Source organism: Stegodyphus dumicola, chromosome 2 (genome assembly GCF_044657685.1).
Source record: "Stegodyphus dumicola isolate Sdum_Otavi_A_Nest chromosome 2, ASM4465768v1".
Taxonomy (NCBI): domain Eukaryota; kingdom Metazoa; phylum Arthropoda; class Arachnida; order Araneae; family Eresidae; genus Stegodyphus; species Stegodyphus dumicola.
Genome location: NC_140769.1, coordinates 77,145,643 through 77,161,599, shown reverse-complemented (window position 1 = coordinate 77,161,599; position 15,957 = coordinate 77,145,643). Strand labels below are relative to the sequence as shown.

General features: G+C 33.6%; 1 protein-coding gene across 1 annotated transcript; it reads right to left on the bottom strand.

Annotated features, from left to right (window-relative positions):
* Window positions 1-13,212: 13,212 nt before the first annotated feature.
* On the bottom strand, window positions 13,213-13,877 carry LOC118180602 (U6 snRNA-associated Sm-like protein LSm1). Its single transcript, XM_035349674.2, has one exon. It carries the CDS (start codon window positions 13,762-13,764, stop codon window positions 13,363-13,365), a length of 402 nt encoding a protein of 133 aa, XP_035205565.1. The 5' UTR covers window positions 13,765-13,877; the 3' UTR covers window positions 13,213-13,362.
* Window positions 13,878-15,957: the final 2,080 nt, after the last annotated feature.

The following is a 15,957-nucleotide window of genomic DNA, read 5'->3' as shown; positions in this document are numbered from 1 at the left end:
CAATTTTAGAAACCAGATTTGCCAATTTAATAGCTTGTGCAAAGCCTGCTAATTTGATATGCCTGGCTGTATAATTTGAAATTATATCAAAATCACATTGTTTATACCTTAAATTGATTTATAGTTTAAAATAAAGATATGGTTTCGGATTAAAATTCTAATACAATATTTCTCTTAATTTTTAGGCTTTGGCAATCAACTTGATTACAAGATTACAGAAAAAAAAAAAAAAAAAGTTACTTGCGCTTTAAAAAAAAAAAAAAAAAAAGAGAGAGAGAGAAATATACAAAATATTGACAGCAAAATGCGCATTGAATCAAATGTAGGTATATAGAACGTAACATGAATAAGGCGTAAATAATTTTATTATTTAGATTTACTTGATTTTTAAGACTCTGTTCAAACTGACTACAATGTCTGCGAGGCGAAACTTGGTGCGAATACTTTTTGATTCAAGGCCCGTCAAAAAGAATTTGTGAAGTTGGCTAAATCTCTACAAAATGTTTTCCCTTTGATAACTATAATTGTTTTATTTATTCCTTTCATTTCATCTATAGGAATTAAGCTGTTAATATTAACCCATCAGCTTTCTTTCTTAAGACTTGGAATCCACTGTATTCTTTTCCTAAAACCAGCTTAAATTTCACGTTACTTCACATTCAAATTTTACTGAAAATTACGGAAGCATTTTCGATTAAAATAACTGAAATTATTGGAAATACACTGAAGTGACAAAAGTCATGGGATACCTCCTAATATTTTGTCGGTCCTCCTTTTGCCCGGCGAATTGCAACAACTCGACGTGGCATGGACTCAACAAGTCGTTGGAAGTCCCCTGCAGGAATATTGAGCCATGCTGCCTCTATAGACGTCCATAATTGTGAACGTGTTGACGGTGCAGGGTTTTGGGCACGAACTGACCTCTCGATGATGTCCCATAAATGTTCGATGGGATTCATGTCGGGCGATCTAGGTGGCCAGATCATTCGCTGGAATTTCCAGAATGTTCTTCTAACCAATCGCGAACAATTGTGGCCCGGTGACATGGCACATTGTCATCCATAAAAATCCTATCGTTGTTTGAGTACGTGAAGTCCATGAATGGCTGTAAGTGATCTCCAAGTAGCTGAAGGTATCCATTTCCAGTCAATGATCGGTTCAGTTGCACCAGAGGACCGAGTCCATGCCATGTAAAAACAGCCTAGACCATTATGGAACCACCACCAGCTTGAACAGTGCCTTGTTGACAACTTGGGTCCATGACTTCGTGGGGTCTGCGCCACACTCGAACCCTACCATCAGCTCTTACCAACTGAAATCGTGACTCATCTGACCAAGCCACGGTTTTCCATTCGTTTAGGGACCAACCGATATGCTCACGAACCCACGAAAGTTGCTGCAGGCGATGTCGTGCTGTCAGTAAAGGCACTCGAGTCGGTCTTCTGCTGGTATAGCCCAAGGAAGACAAATTTCGCCGCACTGTCCTATCGGACACGTCCCACATTGATTTCTGCGGTTATTTGACGCAGTGTTGCTTGTCTGTGAACATTGACAACTCTACGCAGACGTCGTTGGTCTCGGTCGTTAAGTGCAGGTGGTCGGCCACTGCACTGTCCATGGTGGGATGTTATGCCTGAAATTAGCGATACTCTCGGCACACTCTTGACACTGTGGATCTCAGAATGTTGAATTCCCTAACGATATCCGAAATGGAATGACCCATGCGTCTAGCTCCAACTACCATTCCGCGTTCAATGTCTGTTAATTCTCGTCGTGTGGCCATAATCACGTCAAAGCCTCTTCACATGAATAACTTGAACACAAATGAAAGCATGCCAAAGCACTTCGCATTTATACATTTTCTACGCGATACTACTGCCATCTGTATATTTGCATATTGCTATCCCATGACTTTAGTCACTTCAGTGTAAAGCAATACAGAAGATAGTTACAAATGCTTTTTCTTAATTTTTTATGAGATTACAGCATGCCTTGAGTGCTATCTGACTATGGAATGGGATGCCTTCGTGGAGGATTTTCTAAGGGAAACTGGCTAATATACACGTTATAAAGGGGAAAACCACGTCTTTTTCTTTAAAATTTAATGGCTAAATTAATGTGAATGGTAAATTGAAAATGTGCAAGGCTAACTACATTTGGTAAAGCAGTGCAGCTTTTAAGATTTCATGCAGCGTAAGATTTCATGTTTTCATCAGAAAGTTCATTATTGGCGATGAAATTTATCCGAAAATTCACCATTCCAGAACAAATATCCCATATTTAACAAAATACTTTTTTGATTTTCTATAGAATATTAGCAGCTCATTTTTATGTATTTCTTGATGAATAGATTCATGAATATTTTTTTGAGAAAAATTGATAAGGCAAAGTTGGAAGATGTTTATTGTTAGAGGAATATATATCACGTAAACTGAAACGTAAATCATTCTTTAATAGTTCTTAAAAGGAGAGGATAAAATAATGCTTAACCTATGATATTTAAAAAAGAATAAAACATCCAAATTCAATTATATCTATATTTCCACAAAAAAGGTATGCCAAAATTCAGGCAAGCAATCACAGTAAATAGTACAAGAAAAACTGGACACTGTGACATTCAATAAATAAAAAGCTTAAGTAACCAGAATATTTTAAAATTTTATAGACACTTCCCTCTCAAAATAATAATAATAATAATAAAATAAAAGAGCAATTGAGACACTTATAAAGCAGGCATAAGACACTATCACCAAATATTGTGGTATATTGTCAGTTATACGTAAGATTGATATCACAACACAATCAAGAGATTTTCACCTTCATTTTATGTAAGCTCAATTAAATCTTCATAAGCTAGTTTAGTTTTTGTAAAAGAAAATATAAGTTAATTGCTTCTTATTTGTTTTGCTCGTGCATTTTGAAGAAATGATTAGCTGCCCAACCGGTATAATCGTTTGCGTCGCTGACTATTGGACTGACTGCTGGAATGAGTTTGGTGACATCCCCGCCAACTTTTATGGTTGACTGAGATTTCATTATCAGATAAGAAACTATTATTTCATAGCTATCAGATAAAATACTTTACTTGCATATGATAAAGGCCTACAAAATATGTTGGCTTAAATATCTAAAACACATTTTTTTTAATCAGATTAAAAATAAGATATAGATTTAAGATTTCATTGTCAGATAAGAAACTATTATCTAATAGCTATCAGATAAAATACTTTACTTTCGTCTGATTAAGGCCTACAAAATATGTTGGCTTTTATATATATCTAAAATGCATTTTTTTTTTTTTATCTTGCATAATTTTAAATGTAGGTTTTTGATAATCAATTTGGTAACAAAATGATTTTGTTTATAATTTTAGACTGGGAATTTCTTCTATTCATTTGGCTTTTCTACTAAGAATTGCATTTTTTATATGCTCAATCATCCAGAATTCTCATACAGTCATCATTTCTCACCTTTACAAGGTTAAGTGCAGCTGTGTGACTGGCAACAGCTGTATGACTGGTGTGATCATTACTCACTGCTCCAGTCTATAGCTTCTAACACTAAAGAACACACAATGTATGGTAGGCAGAGCAAATAATAACAAAAAGGTGGACTGTGAGCAAATAATAACAAAAAGATGGACTGTGAGCAAATAATAACAAAAAGATAAGATTTGTTGTTATAACATATTATTTTCTTCTAATATCTAGGCACTGAATATCATTCAGTAACAGTATAGAGATTCCACAAAGGACTGATTACATAATACATGGTGGCCCATGATAAACCGAACCCAAAGCAAGTGAAGAACAGATGAACTCCAAGACATTATTACATAAGGTGGCCCAAGATAAACCAAACCAAACTGGATACCATAACTCACTTGCTTTGGGTTTGGTTTAGCTTGGACAATGCGATATTACACAATAGTAATATAACATTCACTGATAAGATTCTACCACCAGTGATTTTGGATATAATTTAATAACAGGAAAATGGTACTGCATTAAAAACTTTATTGAAAGAGACTGATATTCAAAACTTGCTATGTTTTTATCGTGGAAGACATTTATGTTGATGGATAAATGATGTTCAAAATATTATAGCTGACGAGTGTTATTTTAATAAGGTAACAAAAACATTTTCATATTCATCTATATTGAGGTACTCACTGACTGAGTCCCTGTTTATATACATTATGGTACCTTTATAGTAATGCACCTCTAAAATGAGATACCAGGAGAGATAGATGATTAGCCAATAAATTATATCCCACAGAAAACATGTAGCTCACTTAGGGAAGATTTAAATCGATCTTCACTAGAAAAAGTCAGGTAGCTGAAAATAGACGTGATGAAGAAATGAGTAGTATTACAGCACAAACTCATCAACGCCTAACACTGATGCATGATTTATCAACAGTCTCAAAAGTAATACATCGCTCAGACGGGATAGCGGTTAGTGAACCATATAGCAGGGACCGGGTTTGAATCCCTTAGAAGGCATGGATGTTTGGTTGGAATGTATAGTGTCTGTGCTGCATGGGGACACTCTAAATATGGTGCAAGCCGTAAGGCCTCTCAAGAGGTTGGTGATAGGGGAAGAGGGGTGAGAGACCCTCAGATCCGTCTCCTGGGGTGCTTTCCATCAAAACTGGGTATGGTGCTTAAGCCTCTCTCCAATGACATGCACAATCTTGCACTCCTTTCCTCGATGAATTTCGTGTGCTTGTTCTGATGTTGCTATCAGACAGTGAGATAAGTTACAACAATAACAATAAGCAAACTAATTCCCATTTTACACTGTCCATACAAGAGATAGTGCAAATCATGCAGCCATACAAGATAAACATACCTCATTAAAAGTTCACTTCTTGATGCACTTCTATCATAACTTGCGCTACATAATTATTTCTGAATTATCTTCACTATATATAAAAATATTTTCCTCAAACTTGTTATTATCATAGCCTACTTGCATATAGTTGCAAATTATTCTGATGGATATAACTGCTCACAAAAATAAATAAATAAATAAATAAAATAAAATGGGAGGCAAGCAACAGAACAAATTCAAAAAGATAAACTTGTAAGCTAAAGACTCCATCAAAGAAAACTTAACCATTAAAAGTTGAAACTATACATATAATAAAAAATGAATAAAATCTGAAAGCTTTTTTTTTTTAAACTTTTGTAGGTTACCTTTATTTCAACGAACTTTTTTTTAATGTTTTGTGGGTTACCTTTATTTATTAAATATCATATTACTCGCACTCAAACCATAAATGTCAATTCAACAGTAATATTGCAAAATAATTTTAAAATGACCAACATTTTAGTATTTCCAATACACAGTCCCGCGCACCTAAGTTAAAAATGTTTTTTTCCGTACATTGTATGGAAAAAACAGTGTTTCCATTGCTCGCTTTGAAATCGTTAAGTTTCTGAATCAAAAATTTGTTAGTGTGTTACAAAATACGAAACTGATAACCAAACAAATTCCAAAATATGGCTTTCAGATGCCCATATTCAGTGGAAGATTACGTTATTCAAAATTTGATGGTTCTAGATATCGTTGTTTTATCGCAACGCGAGAAACATATATACATTTATGTAGGTTCTTCATGACAAAATCCGGACGTCTATAATTTGGAATGATCTATAATCCAGACCTCAAAGCTGCAAACTTTCTGCGCATGCGTAAACGCATACAGAAATACCTTTATGCATGCACGTTTAATGTATAACGGACGGTATAAGCTAGGCTAAAATTATCTATTTCTGTTAATGTTGTAGATTGTGTTGTTCCTTAATCTTCTAATTGGATCCGGCTTATTATTTTTTGTAGACTGTTAGAGCAATTTTATAAAAAGTAAGCTTGAACTTTCGATTATGTCAAAAAGAGTTTCCGATTCTGCCAAAGGATCTACAAAGCGAAAGCATGTTTCGATGTCCATCAAACAAAAAGTGGAATTGCTGCAAAAAATGGATAAACCATTCCGAAATCTGTTTCACGCTGCTCTGCGGGGGGGGGGGGACGCCGCAGAATGAACTAGAAGTTCATCTGTCAGCACTATCCCCATCTTCAGGGCAGATGTTTTTATTTTAGTCGGCTTATAATTACTTACTAAATGTAGTATTTCATATCAATGTACTCCGTCTTTGATATGATTTAAATCAAATTCCTATTTATAATTTCTGCATGCCATCTTAAATGTTTAAATTGATGATCTATAATCCGGAACCGCCGAAGTCCTGACGAGTCCGGATTAAAGACTTTGTACTGTATTTATTTTCTTTAAATATAACACAGGGCTCTAATACTTGGTGGCAGCAGTTTGAAAAGTGAATCAATGCAGAATGCCAAAACGAAATTAATAACCCTTCTGCGCTAAAAAGAATTTAAATACACATATTTCTGTTTTCTCATTAGATAAACATACTATCTATTGCTGCAAACTCATGAAATTAATATTTTATGGTTGAATAATATTAGAAGCAACTCAAAATAAATTAAAATTTTTAAGAAGTTCTGTTTCTTCCTGCATTTCTTTTTTCAAAATTAAATGGTAAAACAGAAAATACTGAAAACTTATCTCTTGAAGAACATTAAAGACAGAAATACATGCACAAGTTTGTAATTTATATGTTAAATACAAAAAATCTCATTATATATCATTCTGCTAGACACATTAGCATACCCAAGATGTATATTTAAAAATTTTATAATCCATTAATTGTAGAGTGTCTGAAACCTATTTTGTTTATGACATATGGGATATAAAATATTACTTATAAAGTCTTTTTAAGAAGTCCAAGTAAAATGATGAATGTTGTATTAGTAATTCACTTTCAACTTGCATATAATATGTCCAAACATGTAAGCAGTTAAATGAAAAATACTTATTTCAATTCGATGAAATTCCCATAGATCATGGAGTTAACTTAAACAAATAAAGAAAATGATCAATATGTAATTACATAATGGTGGTAAATAAAAACATGAAATATTTTACAGCAAAAAAGTTTTTTTTTTTTTCCAAGTTTATTAAAACAGAAGTCATCATTTTGGGTGCAAACTTACAGCCACCCAAAGCCTAATTACTGCCTAGGCTTGTACCAAACGTGCAGGTTTCAGGAGACCCATTTCCGCTCACAAATGAGTGCTTGAAAACGCTTTATGGCTAGGGCTCTAGACTGCTTCAACTGCACCTTGTACCCAACATGTTGCTTTATGCCAAGAATAAAATTATCTATGGTGATCTAAAGCAATTTGTACCCACCCACAAAGCAAACATATTCTTAACTTATGAAAGTTTCAGAGACATTCATGGAGAGAAATATCATTCAAACATGTTGCATATATACTTGATGAGATCATAGTTGCATGCTTTTGAGGATTGTTCGATACAAAGTAACGTTCTGAATTCTAAGTTTTAGTGGATAGTGCACGTACTGTGAACTTCTGCACCATCATCCATAAAAATGACATCAGGATTCATGGCTGGAAGGAATGAAAAAACGTATTTGCAATGTTATGATTTCTATATATAATAATAAGTCTGAAATCTGGACCACGAGCACAACAACCCCCCCCCCCTGAAAAAAAAAAAACTTCCTAACGAAACCTGGAAGTGGAGAAAAATAAATACTCAACAGAAAGAAGTAGGTTGTGAACCATAAAAACGACTTTTCTCCCAAATAACCGAGACTCCCGCATGCCACTTTCAAGCATCTGCTGGCTAGGTAACTGCAACTTGGCTAATGACAATATGTTGAGATACGTTGGTCATAATCATACTACTTTTGGCCCTTGAGTGATTGTGGGGAATTAGCATTTTTTTTATCTAACCTAAAAAATAAGTGAAACATCAATATTGCCCTATCTACATGTCATCTAACTAAATTTAAACTGATGATTTAAAAATCTGAAGCGTTCACCAGTGGTTGAGCGATAAAGTTGCTGAACAATTCCAGGTGAATGGGCAGACAGCCTGTTTGTGCATTTTCGTGGACTTCCCCATCCATAACATTGATATGAGCCAGTTTTCCTTAGAAAGTATGAAGTACTTAGTAGTTCTTTTATGAAGGCATTCCTTTGCTTAGGCAGATAGACCTCATGTGCTTTATCATAATCAAATAAAACAAACTAAAATTCAGTATCACTGAAGTCCCTACAATACCAGATTTCAAGACTTACTACTACTGTATTATAATCACAATATTATATGAGGTGTGGTGTATTTAATTATGGCAAAGCACACTAGGGCTATCTGCCTAAGAGGAGGGATGCCTTCGTGGAGGACTTTTTAAGGGAAACTGACTCATATATGCATTACACATGGGGAAAACCCTGAAAACGCCCATGCAGCCAGCCCATTCGCGGGATTTGAACCTCAGACCAAACTACCAGTGTTCAGCGACTTTACCGCTTGGCTGCTGGTGGGCCCAATATTATATGAGGAAAACTGCACAGTTCAAACTCTCAGACTGCTGCTTATACTCGCTCTGTACACACATATTTTATAAATGTTATTCAAATTATTATGGGTTCTGGATGTTCTCCCAGATTGCTAAGTATCAGAAATCAGCCTGAAAAACCATGGCTCATTTCTAAAGAACACTGTACCATCTGTGGTACATAACTGAAGAGATTTCGAGACCATTTTAAATAGGTCCTTCTGTGAGAAAAAATGCACATCACTGATTTTTTTGTATATAGTTGACTGGTAAATAGCCATGTGTAAATAATTTGCACAATTGCCCTTCTTTATGCCAACACTGCAAAATTAAAAGCAAACTGACCCCACAGTAACTGACCTATACCCATGTATTTATTGATACAGAAAACAGTTATGACCACTATTTACCGGTCTTTGCAATACAGTTGCTCTTATATCAGTAACACAGATAACAAATGCTGAAATAATTTATATTTAGGGCTCAGGATATTTCAACAGTTGCTGTCCCTTTCAGGACAACTCATAACTTCACAACATTCTAATATTGGTTATTGTTTGCAAACTGAAAATAATAAACACCTTGAACTGTTCTTGAAGGTGCTTAGTAATAATGAAATAAGAATAAATAATTATGTACAACTGAAACTTCCAATAATGACCCTTTGCATCCTGCAGAAAAAGAGCATTGGATTACTACAACAAAAGTGGATTTAATTTACTCTCATTATCACTTCATTTTTTTCTGCTTTTTCTTTTTTTATCCAGTCATTGTAATGGAATGATCACTATGGTAAGCACTGGTTGTATAATTAAGAATTATAAATAAATATAATAATTATGAAATAAAACAAATAGGGCTTCAACAATTTCTGCAACTCACACATTGAGAACAATTGGTATATAATACAATTACAATATTCAGACCACTTGACACAACAGATGAAAATCTGATGCATCTTTGCTTACCAATGTATGCATACCATTTATGTTACATATCAAATTAATCCATTTTAATTAACTATTATTAATGTACTCGGTATTAATAAACATGTATGTACAAAACTAATCATAAATAGAATTAATACAATTTCATCCCACAGAATTTTAAATACCTTTTAATAATTACAACTAATGGGCATCAATTATATTAACAATTTATTTTCAGTTTTCACTTTCAAATGATGCCTAACAAAAGTTAATTATAATATGTACAAAAGAATTTCTGAAGAACTTGGATTTTCATTAAGGGAAATGAATTAATTCTAGTTTCAGTGCTCTCTATTCTAGCCTCTTTGTTACTCATGTAATGTCTTGTCCTTGCATTATGTGATGAAACACCATTTTTAACAAAAATCTACAATAGTCCCTAACAAATTTAATTTATAATTTAAGACATGTTTAGATGTTAAGTAAACTATTTTAGGAATGGAATTTAACAAGAATCATTACGGGTTTTTGATCTTTGGGTTTTATAAAAATCAATTCAGGACCATGATAAAATCACACCTTTCGCTATATATAAAAGAAGATGAATTTCATAGCTGAGAAGAAGAAAAAATTTTTGGTACTAAATTTTCCAGTCAACAGGATAATTCCTATTGATTCTAAAATTTAGCTACCATCAAATCATGAAAATTAGCATAGATCCTATTAAAATTGTGCCACTCGTTTCTGCTGAATTCTGAAGGAACGGAATTTATTTATTTAATAAAGAATCAATATTCAGATTGGTCTAATCTTTGGAATATGGTAACAGGTAGTTTGGCGACATTTTGGTAAGGCGATAAAGGTTACTAGCTAGGACTTTAGCAGTGTACATGGATAAAGTCAAGAATGTGCACAATGCCATTTTTGTGCAATTCTGGGATTTTTTTTTTAAGTGAAAATAGGTCGATGTGTACATGGATACCGTGTACGTGCAATTCTTAAAAACGCGGCAAGCAGTTTGCGATTCTCCACTTTCTCCCAATTTCGCACCTAATCTTCGTCATGATTAAGCACTTTTGTTCCATAAAAGTTCTAGCATAAGCGTAATTCGGCTAGCAGATTGTTGAAAAAAAATGTTGAGAAAAAAAGAAAAAAAAAAACATGCCTTTACTTCGTGAAAACAAAATGGCGTCCAAAAAAAAACTAGCAGGTTACTGTAGCAGGGTTGGTCGCCAAATTTTCACCAAAAAATTGCCAAGTTACCATAATCCAAAGATTAACCTCAGATTGTTTTGTTTTTGCTTTTCATAAAATGGCTTTCATCACTTTATGCTATTTTATCACGGCCCTGATTTTAGGAATAGATCCCTTTCCTGCGAGTATAAATTTCCTGCAGGCAATTATTTTATTATTGTTTTTATTCCCTGAATATGGTCAACTGTTTTGTCAGCCATATCATGTCCATTAATCCATGCTTTTATGGTAGGACTCCATAACTTGTAAATTAATCCACTGCTTGTTATCTGTAGATGACAGGTCCATAATTTTAATAACCCTTTTTTTTTTCAATATAAAAGAAAATACAGCGATAACAATTAATTTATATCCTTGTTTATATAAAAATGAAAGGTGTGACTTATAGAGAATGAATCAGGATTATACCAAACAAAAGCTCAGATGTTATGAGTGCATCGTTATGTCCCAATCCATAGCTGGTGAAGAAGCGTGCCGCTAGGTGACAATTTCGTGATTGACACAGAATAGGTAAGTACCCAAAATTTGTTAAGAAATTTTTCTCTAATGCATTTATAAATTTTAAATTAATAAAAGCAAAGTAAATTATGAAGGGGCAATGTAAATCCTGTAAGGACACACAACAATTATATTTAAAAACTAATATTTACATATATATAATCAGAATTGCATATTAAAGATTGAAAATGTATGGAAAGAGGAGAACCATATAATATTGTAATATTTCCTAATTTTTTCAACTAATAGACATGTATTTTTTAACACCCACCAGCAGCTAAGTGGTAAAGTCACACTACACTAATAGCTTGATCTAGGTTCAATTCCAGGTGAAGGGGTGGCTATATAGGCACTTGTGGTTTTCCCCCTGTGTAACATGGATATGTGCCAATTTTCCTTAGACAGTCCTCCATAAAGACATCTTTCTCTCAAGTCGATAGCCTTTCATGAACTTTTCTATAATCAAATAAACCAAACCAAACGATGTATTTTTCAAATTAGATATGATTTCATTCAATGGTTCAATTTATGACTCAGATGAAAATTATCGTGGAAAGTGTAAAGCAATTAAAAGCACCTTACTAAATGGAAAATTACATTTAAAAGTAAAAGTATATTTATGGGTACTCCTTGGCAAAAATTCGCAGTACATGGATACCCAGTTTGTGCAATTCTTTGACTTGTTATTTCGGCTTTGTGTAGCGGCAATTTTACACAAAGACAAAATAACAAGTCAAAGAATAACATAAACTTGCTATCTGTGTACACATTGACCTATTTTCACTTAAAAAAGCATCACAGAATTGTAGAAACTAGGCACTGTGCACTTCCTTAACTTTATCTGAAGTGCAGATCCACCCATTTATTTGGCATGTTATGTTTGGTGCTTTTTACAAGAGTAACAGGAATTGGATTTTTGTCAATTTGCTTTGACTTTTTAAGTGAAAATACATCGATGTGTACATGGACAAAGGGAGTGCCCAATGCTGAGTTTGTGCAATTCTCTGATTTTTTTTTAAGTGAAAATAGGTCAGTGTGTACATGAATACAGAGTTTGTGCAATTATCAAAAACACGACAAGCACTGGGTGATTCTGCACTTCCCTCCTTTATCCATGTACACGCCGACCTATTTTCACTTAAAAAGCATCTGAGAATTGCACAAACTTGGCATTGCACACTCCCTTGACTTTGTCCATGTACTCATCAATATAACTCATCAATTTCACTTAAAAAGTCAAAGGAGCACTCAATTCAAGCTAAAAGTATATTTACAGTACATTCTACTACTCAGGTAACCATAAATATAACAACAACTTGGCGATAAACGAAGCAACAACTTGGTGATAAATAAAACAACTTGGCGATAAACGAAGCAACAACTTCATGATAAATGAAACAACTTCGCGATAATACAAGGGTAGCCTTCAGTCTACTTTAACCCAAGAATTTAAGAAATCATTTCTAGGTTTTAAAAACTGCATATAAAGGAGTAGGCTTCACTTATTACTGATGTTTAGAAAAGTAGTCCGGAACTGTGGCATGAGTTTACTCTTGGATCAGTATATGCACTGCATTTGTATATATAACCGATTCTTTCACAAAAAAATTGTAATAAATAATAGTTTAAGATACTTATAATATTTAAAATGTTTTAATCTTCATTTAGTATAAAAAGAATGACATACTAACACACTTATTAACCTGATAATACATAACATTTTTGAAACTATAAACAATCAGCCTTCAGTTGATAATAGAAGGGAACAATTCTAAATATAAAAGAATAGCAGACAGAATTTTTAAAAACTTGCAGCTGTATGTTAAATGCTCATATTTAATATTTGTAATGATAATAAAAACAAATTAGTTGATAATTTGAATTCGCAATAAAATTGCAGTTTTGTAAATTAAACTATAGTTTTACAAGTGAGAGGTAACGAAGAAAAATATATTTCTATAGCAGTAAAAGAGACAAAAATACGTTCCTATTCCTTGGTAGACTCAGCAATTCTATACAGGACCAAAAAATTTTACGTACTTTTGGCACTTACCATCCTTTTTCAATGAAAGTACAAAGTTTGGAAAATTTTTAATACAATTAAAATCCAAATGATAACATTTTTCAAGTACGGAAATAGATCATACATTTAAAAGCCGTAAAAAAAGAAGATTCAATTATATAGCATAAAATTATATATACATAAAGCATGTAAAACTTTTCTAAAAGTCTTCATGAGTAGTATCAAAGTGGTAACTAAAGCCCCTTTCTTTTAGAGCTTTCATGCGCATCTTTTCTTTCTCTTGTTTAGCTTTTTGTTCACGTATTTGAGCATCGAATATTTCTTCAAATGAAACCCGAACGAGTTTTGAATTCTTATCTTTATCTTCGTCGAATTCTCCAAGCAAAACTATGTTATCACCTCTGACAATATAAACACCTAAAGGTAATTCTCCATAATGGGTGTCAACATGAATTCTCTCGACAGTTTGATGAAGAACTAAATTGGCGAACTGATCAAAACTACGTAAAAAACCAATTAATACACGACCATCTCTCAGTTCGACCATAATCTTTTTATCGACTTCTTCAAGCAAAGTGCAAATACCAGGTAACATATCCATACTGAATACTTCAGAAAAAAATACTGCGATTGCACAATGCACATGAGTTTCAACATCAATGTTTACGATTTCTTAATAGAGCTGGAGCAAATCGCATGTATTCGTTACCGAGTAACGGGTACATCGGTTGACTCGAAGTACCGATTCGGTACTCACAAATTCATTTCGTTACTCGTATCTGTCGTATGATGCGGCTTATTCGAGTACGATTGGCGGTTGCTATGCGAATAGGAATGATGCGGTTGCTGTTCGAATACGAATGATACATTTGCTAACAATACCCGTGTGCCACATTTTTCATTGATAATTTCGAATTTTTTTGGTTAACTCATCGGGCAAACTCTTGTTTACATTATGTGTTTTAGTTGAAATATTGTTTAGTCGTTGATATTTAAGAAAATGATCAATTTTGATAGCGTGAAGCGTTATTTTGTATTTGCTTTTCACATTAAGTTGATACTTGAAAGGGATTTTTTCGTGATGTGTAAGACAAATATATGTGCATTTCGCATAACTCAAAAACGATTAGTTCTAGAACGTTGAAATTTTGTATATGGGCCCGTTATAACATCTAGATGTGCACCTTCCTTTTTGTTGCAATCGGTAATACTACAAAACGTAAATATGTATATTTTAAAGAAATTATAATTAAATGTAAAGTACATATATATATATATCCTTATAATTAAATGTAAAGTACACACATATATATATAAATATAAAATAAAAGCCAAGTAAGGCGAAAATAAAAGCCTTGGTTTTTATTTTATTTATTTATCACTAAGTAAGTTACTTGACTTTTATTATTTTACCAGAGTATAGATAGAAATTTGGTTATGTAGCCTATTCTTCTAAAACGACGTTTCGTCGCTGCCTTCCCCCACCAATTCCCTTTTTTTTTCGGTTTCGGATTATTTGGTTACGGCAATGCACACTAGGGCTATTGCCTAAGGAAAGGGATGCCTTCGTGGAGGACTTTTTAAGGGAAATTAGCTCATATGCAAGTTACACATGAGGAAAGACACGAAAACGCCCGTGCAGCCAGCCGTTAGCCGGTAATGGAACTCCGGAACGAACTATTAATCTTCAGCGACTTTACCGCTCGAGCGCTGGTGGGCTCTTAGCTGTTTGCAAAATAGGTGTTCACTTTACGATAAAGCAAGCACCTGTTTTTTTCAATTAAAACAGGTTAGACGATATGACTCTTACTACTTCATTCTCACTTAGCTTTTGATTTCTAATATTGATTCAATATTTTCTGTAGACGTTCTGATTAGAATAATGGATTTCAGACATGTGCAAAAGGTGTGTATCTGAATATAATTAGGTTTTTATAACATAGGGCCCATTTTATTAATTTATAAAACAATATTATCGCTGTTTAGAACCACATTATCGCTGTTTTGAAAGAAAGCAAAAATGTGACAAATGTATAATGAACATTAATATACATGCTTTACTAGAAATTCACCCTTTCGCCATTAGCGGTTCTGATGAAAGGAATGGGGAGAAGCAGCAAACGAAGTAACGAATAACCGACAAATAACGAAATCTAATCTTTAATGCCGTCTCCTAGTTTCTTTAGCCCACCAGCGGTCCAGCGGTAACGTCGTTGAACACTGGTAGCTCGGTCCGAGGTTCGAATACCGCGAACGGACTGGCTGGATGGGTGTTTTCGTGATTTTCCTCATGTGTAAAGTGTATATCAGCCATTTCCCTTAGAAAGTCCTCCACGAAGGCATCCCCCCTTTAGGCAGATAGCCCTAGTGTGCTTTGCCATAATTAAATATACCAACACCAACCCAGCTTCTTTATTTGTATTTGGAAAAGTTTTATTGTCATTATGAAAAGTGAAATTTGATATGGATACCGCATAACTTTTTAAATTATGCTTATTTTTGCTGCACTTCATTTAAACTTATTTCCTCGAATTATTCTAACTTAATTAAGCGATACCCGAAGGCAAGTTACAAATGGCATCAAACACTGCAAATTTTGAAATTAAATTTCCCGGTCAATCTCTGTCTACGATACTCAAACTTCTTGTATTTTTATTTTTTTCATAACGAGTATAAAACTTTGTTAGCTATAAATATAGGAACCAGAAGACAACATTAAAAGTTAGATTTCATAATTTGTCCAAAATTAATTCTTTTTAAAATTTGACATTGACAAAATATGAATATTTTCCTC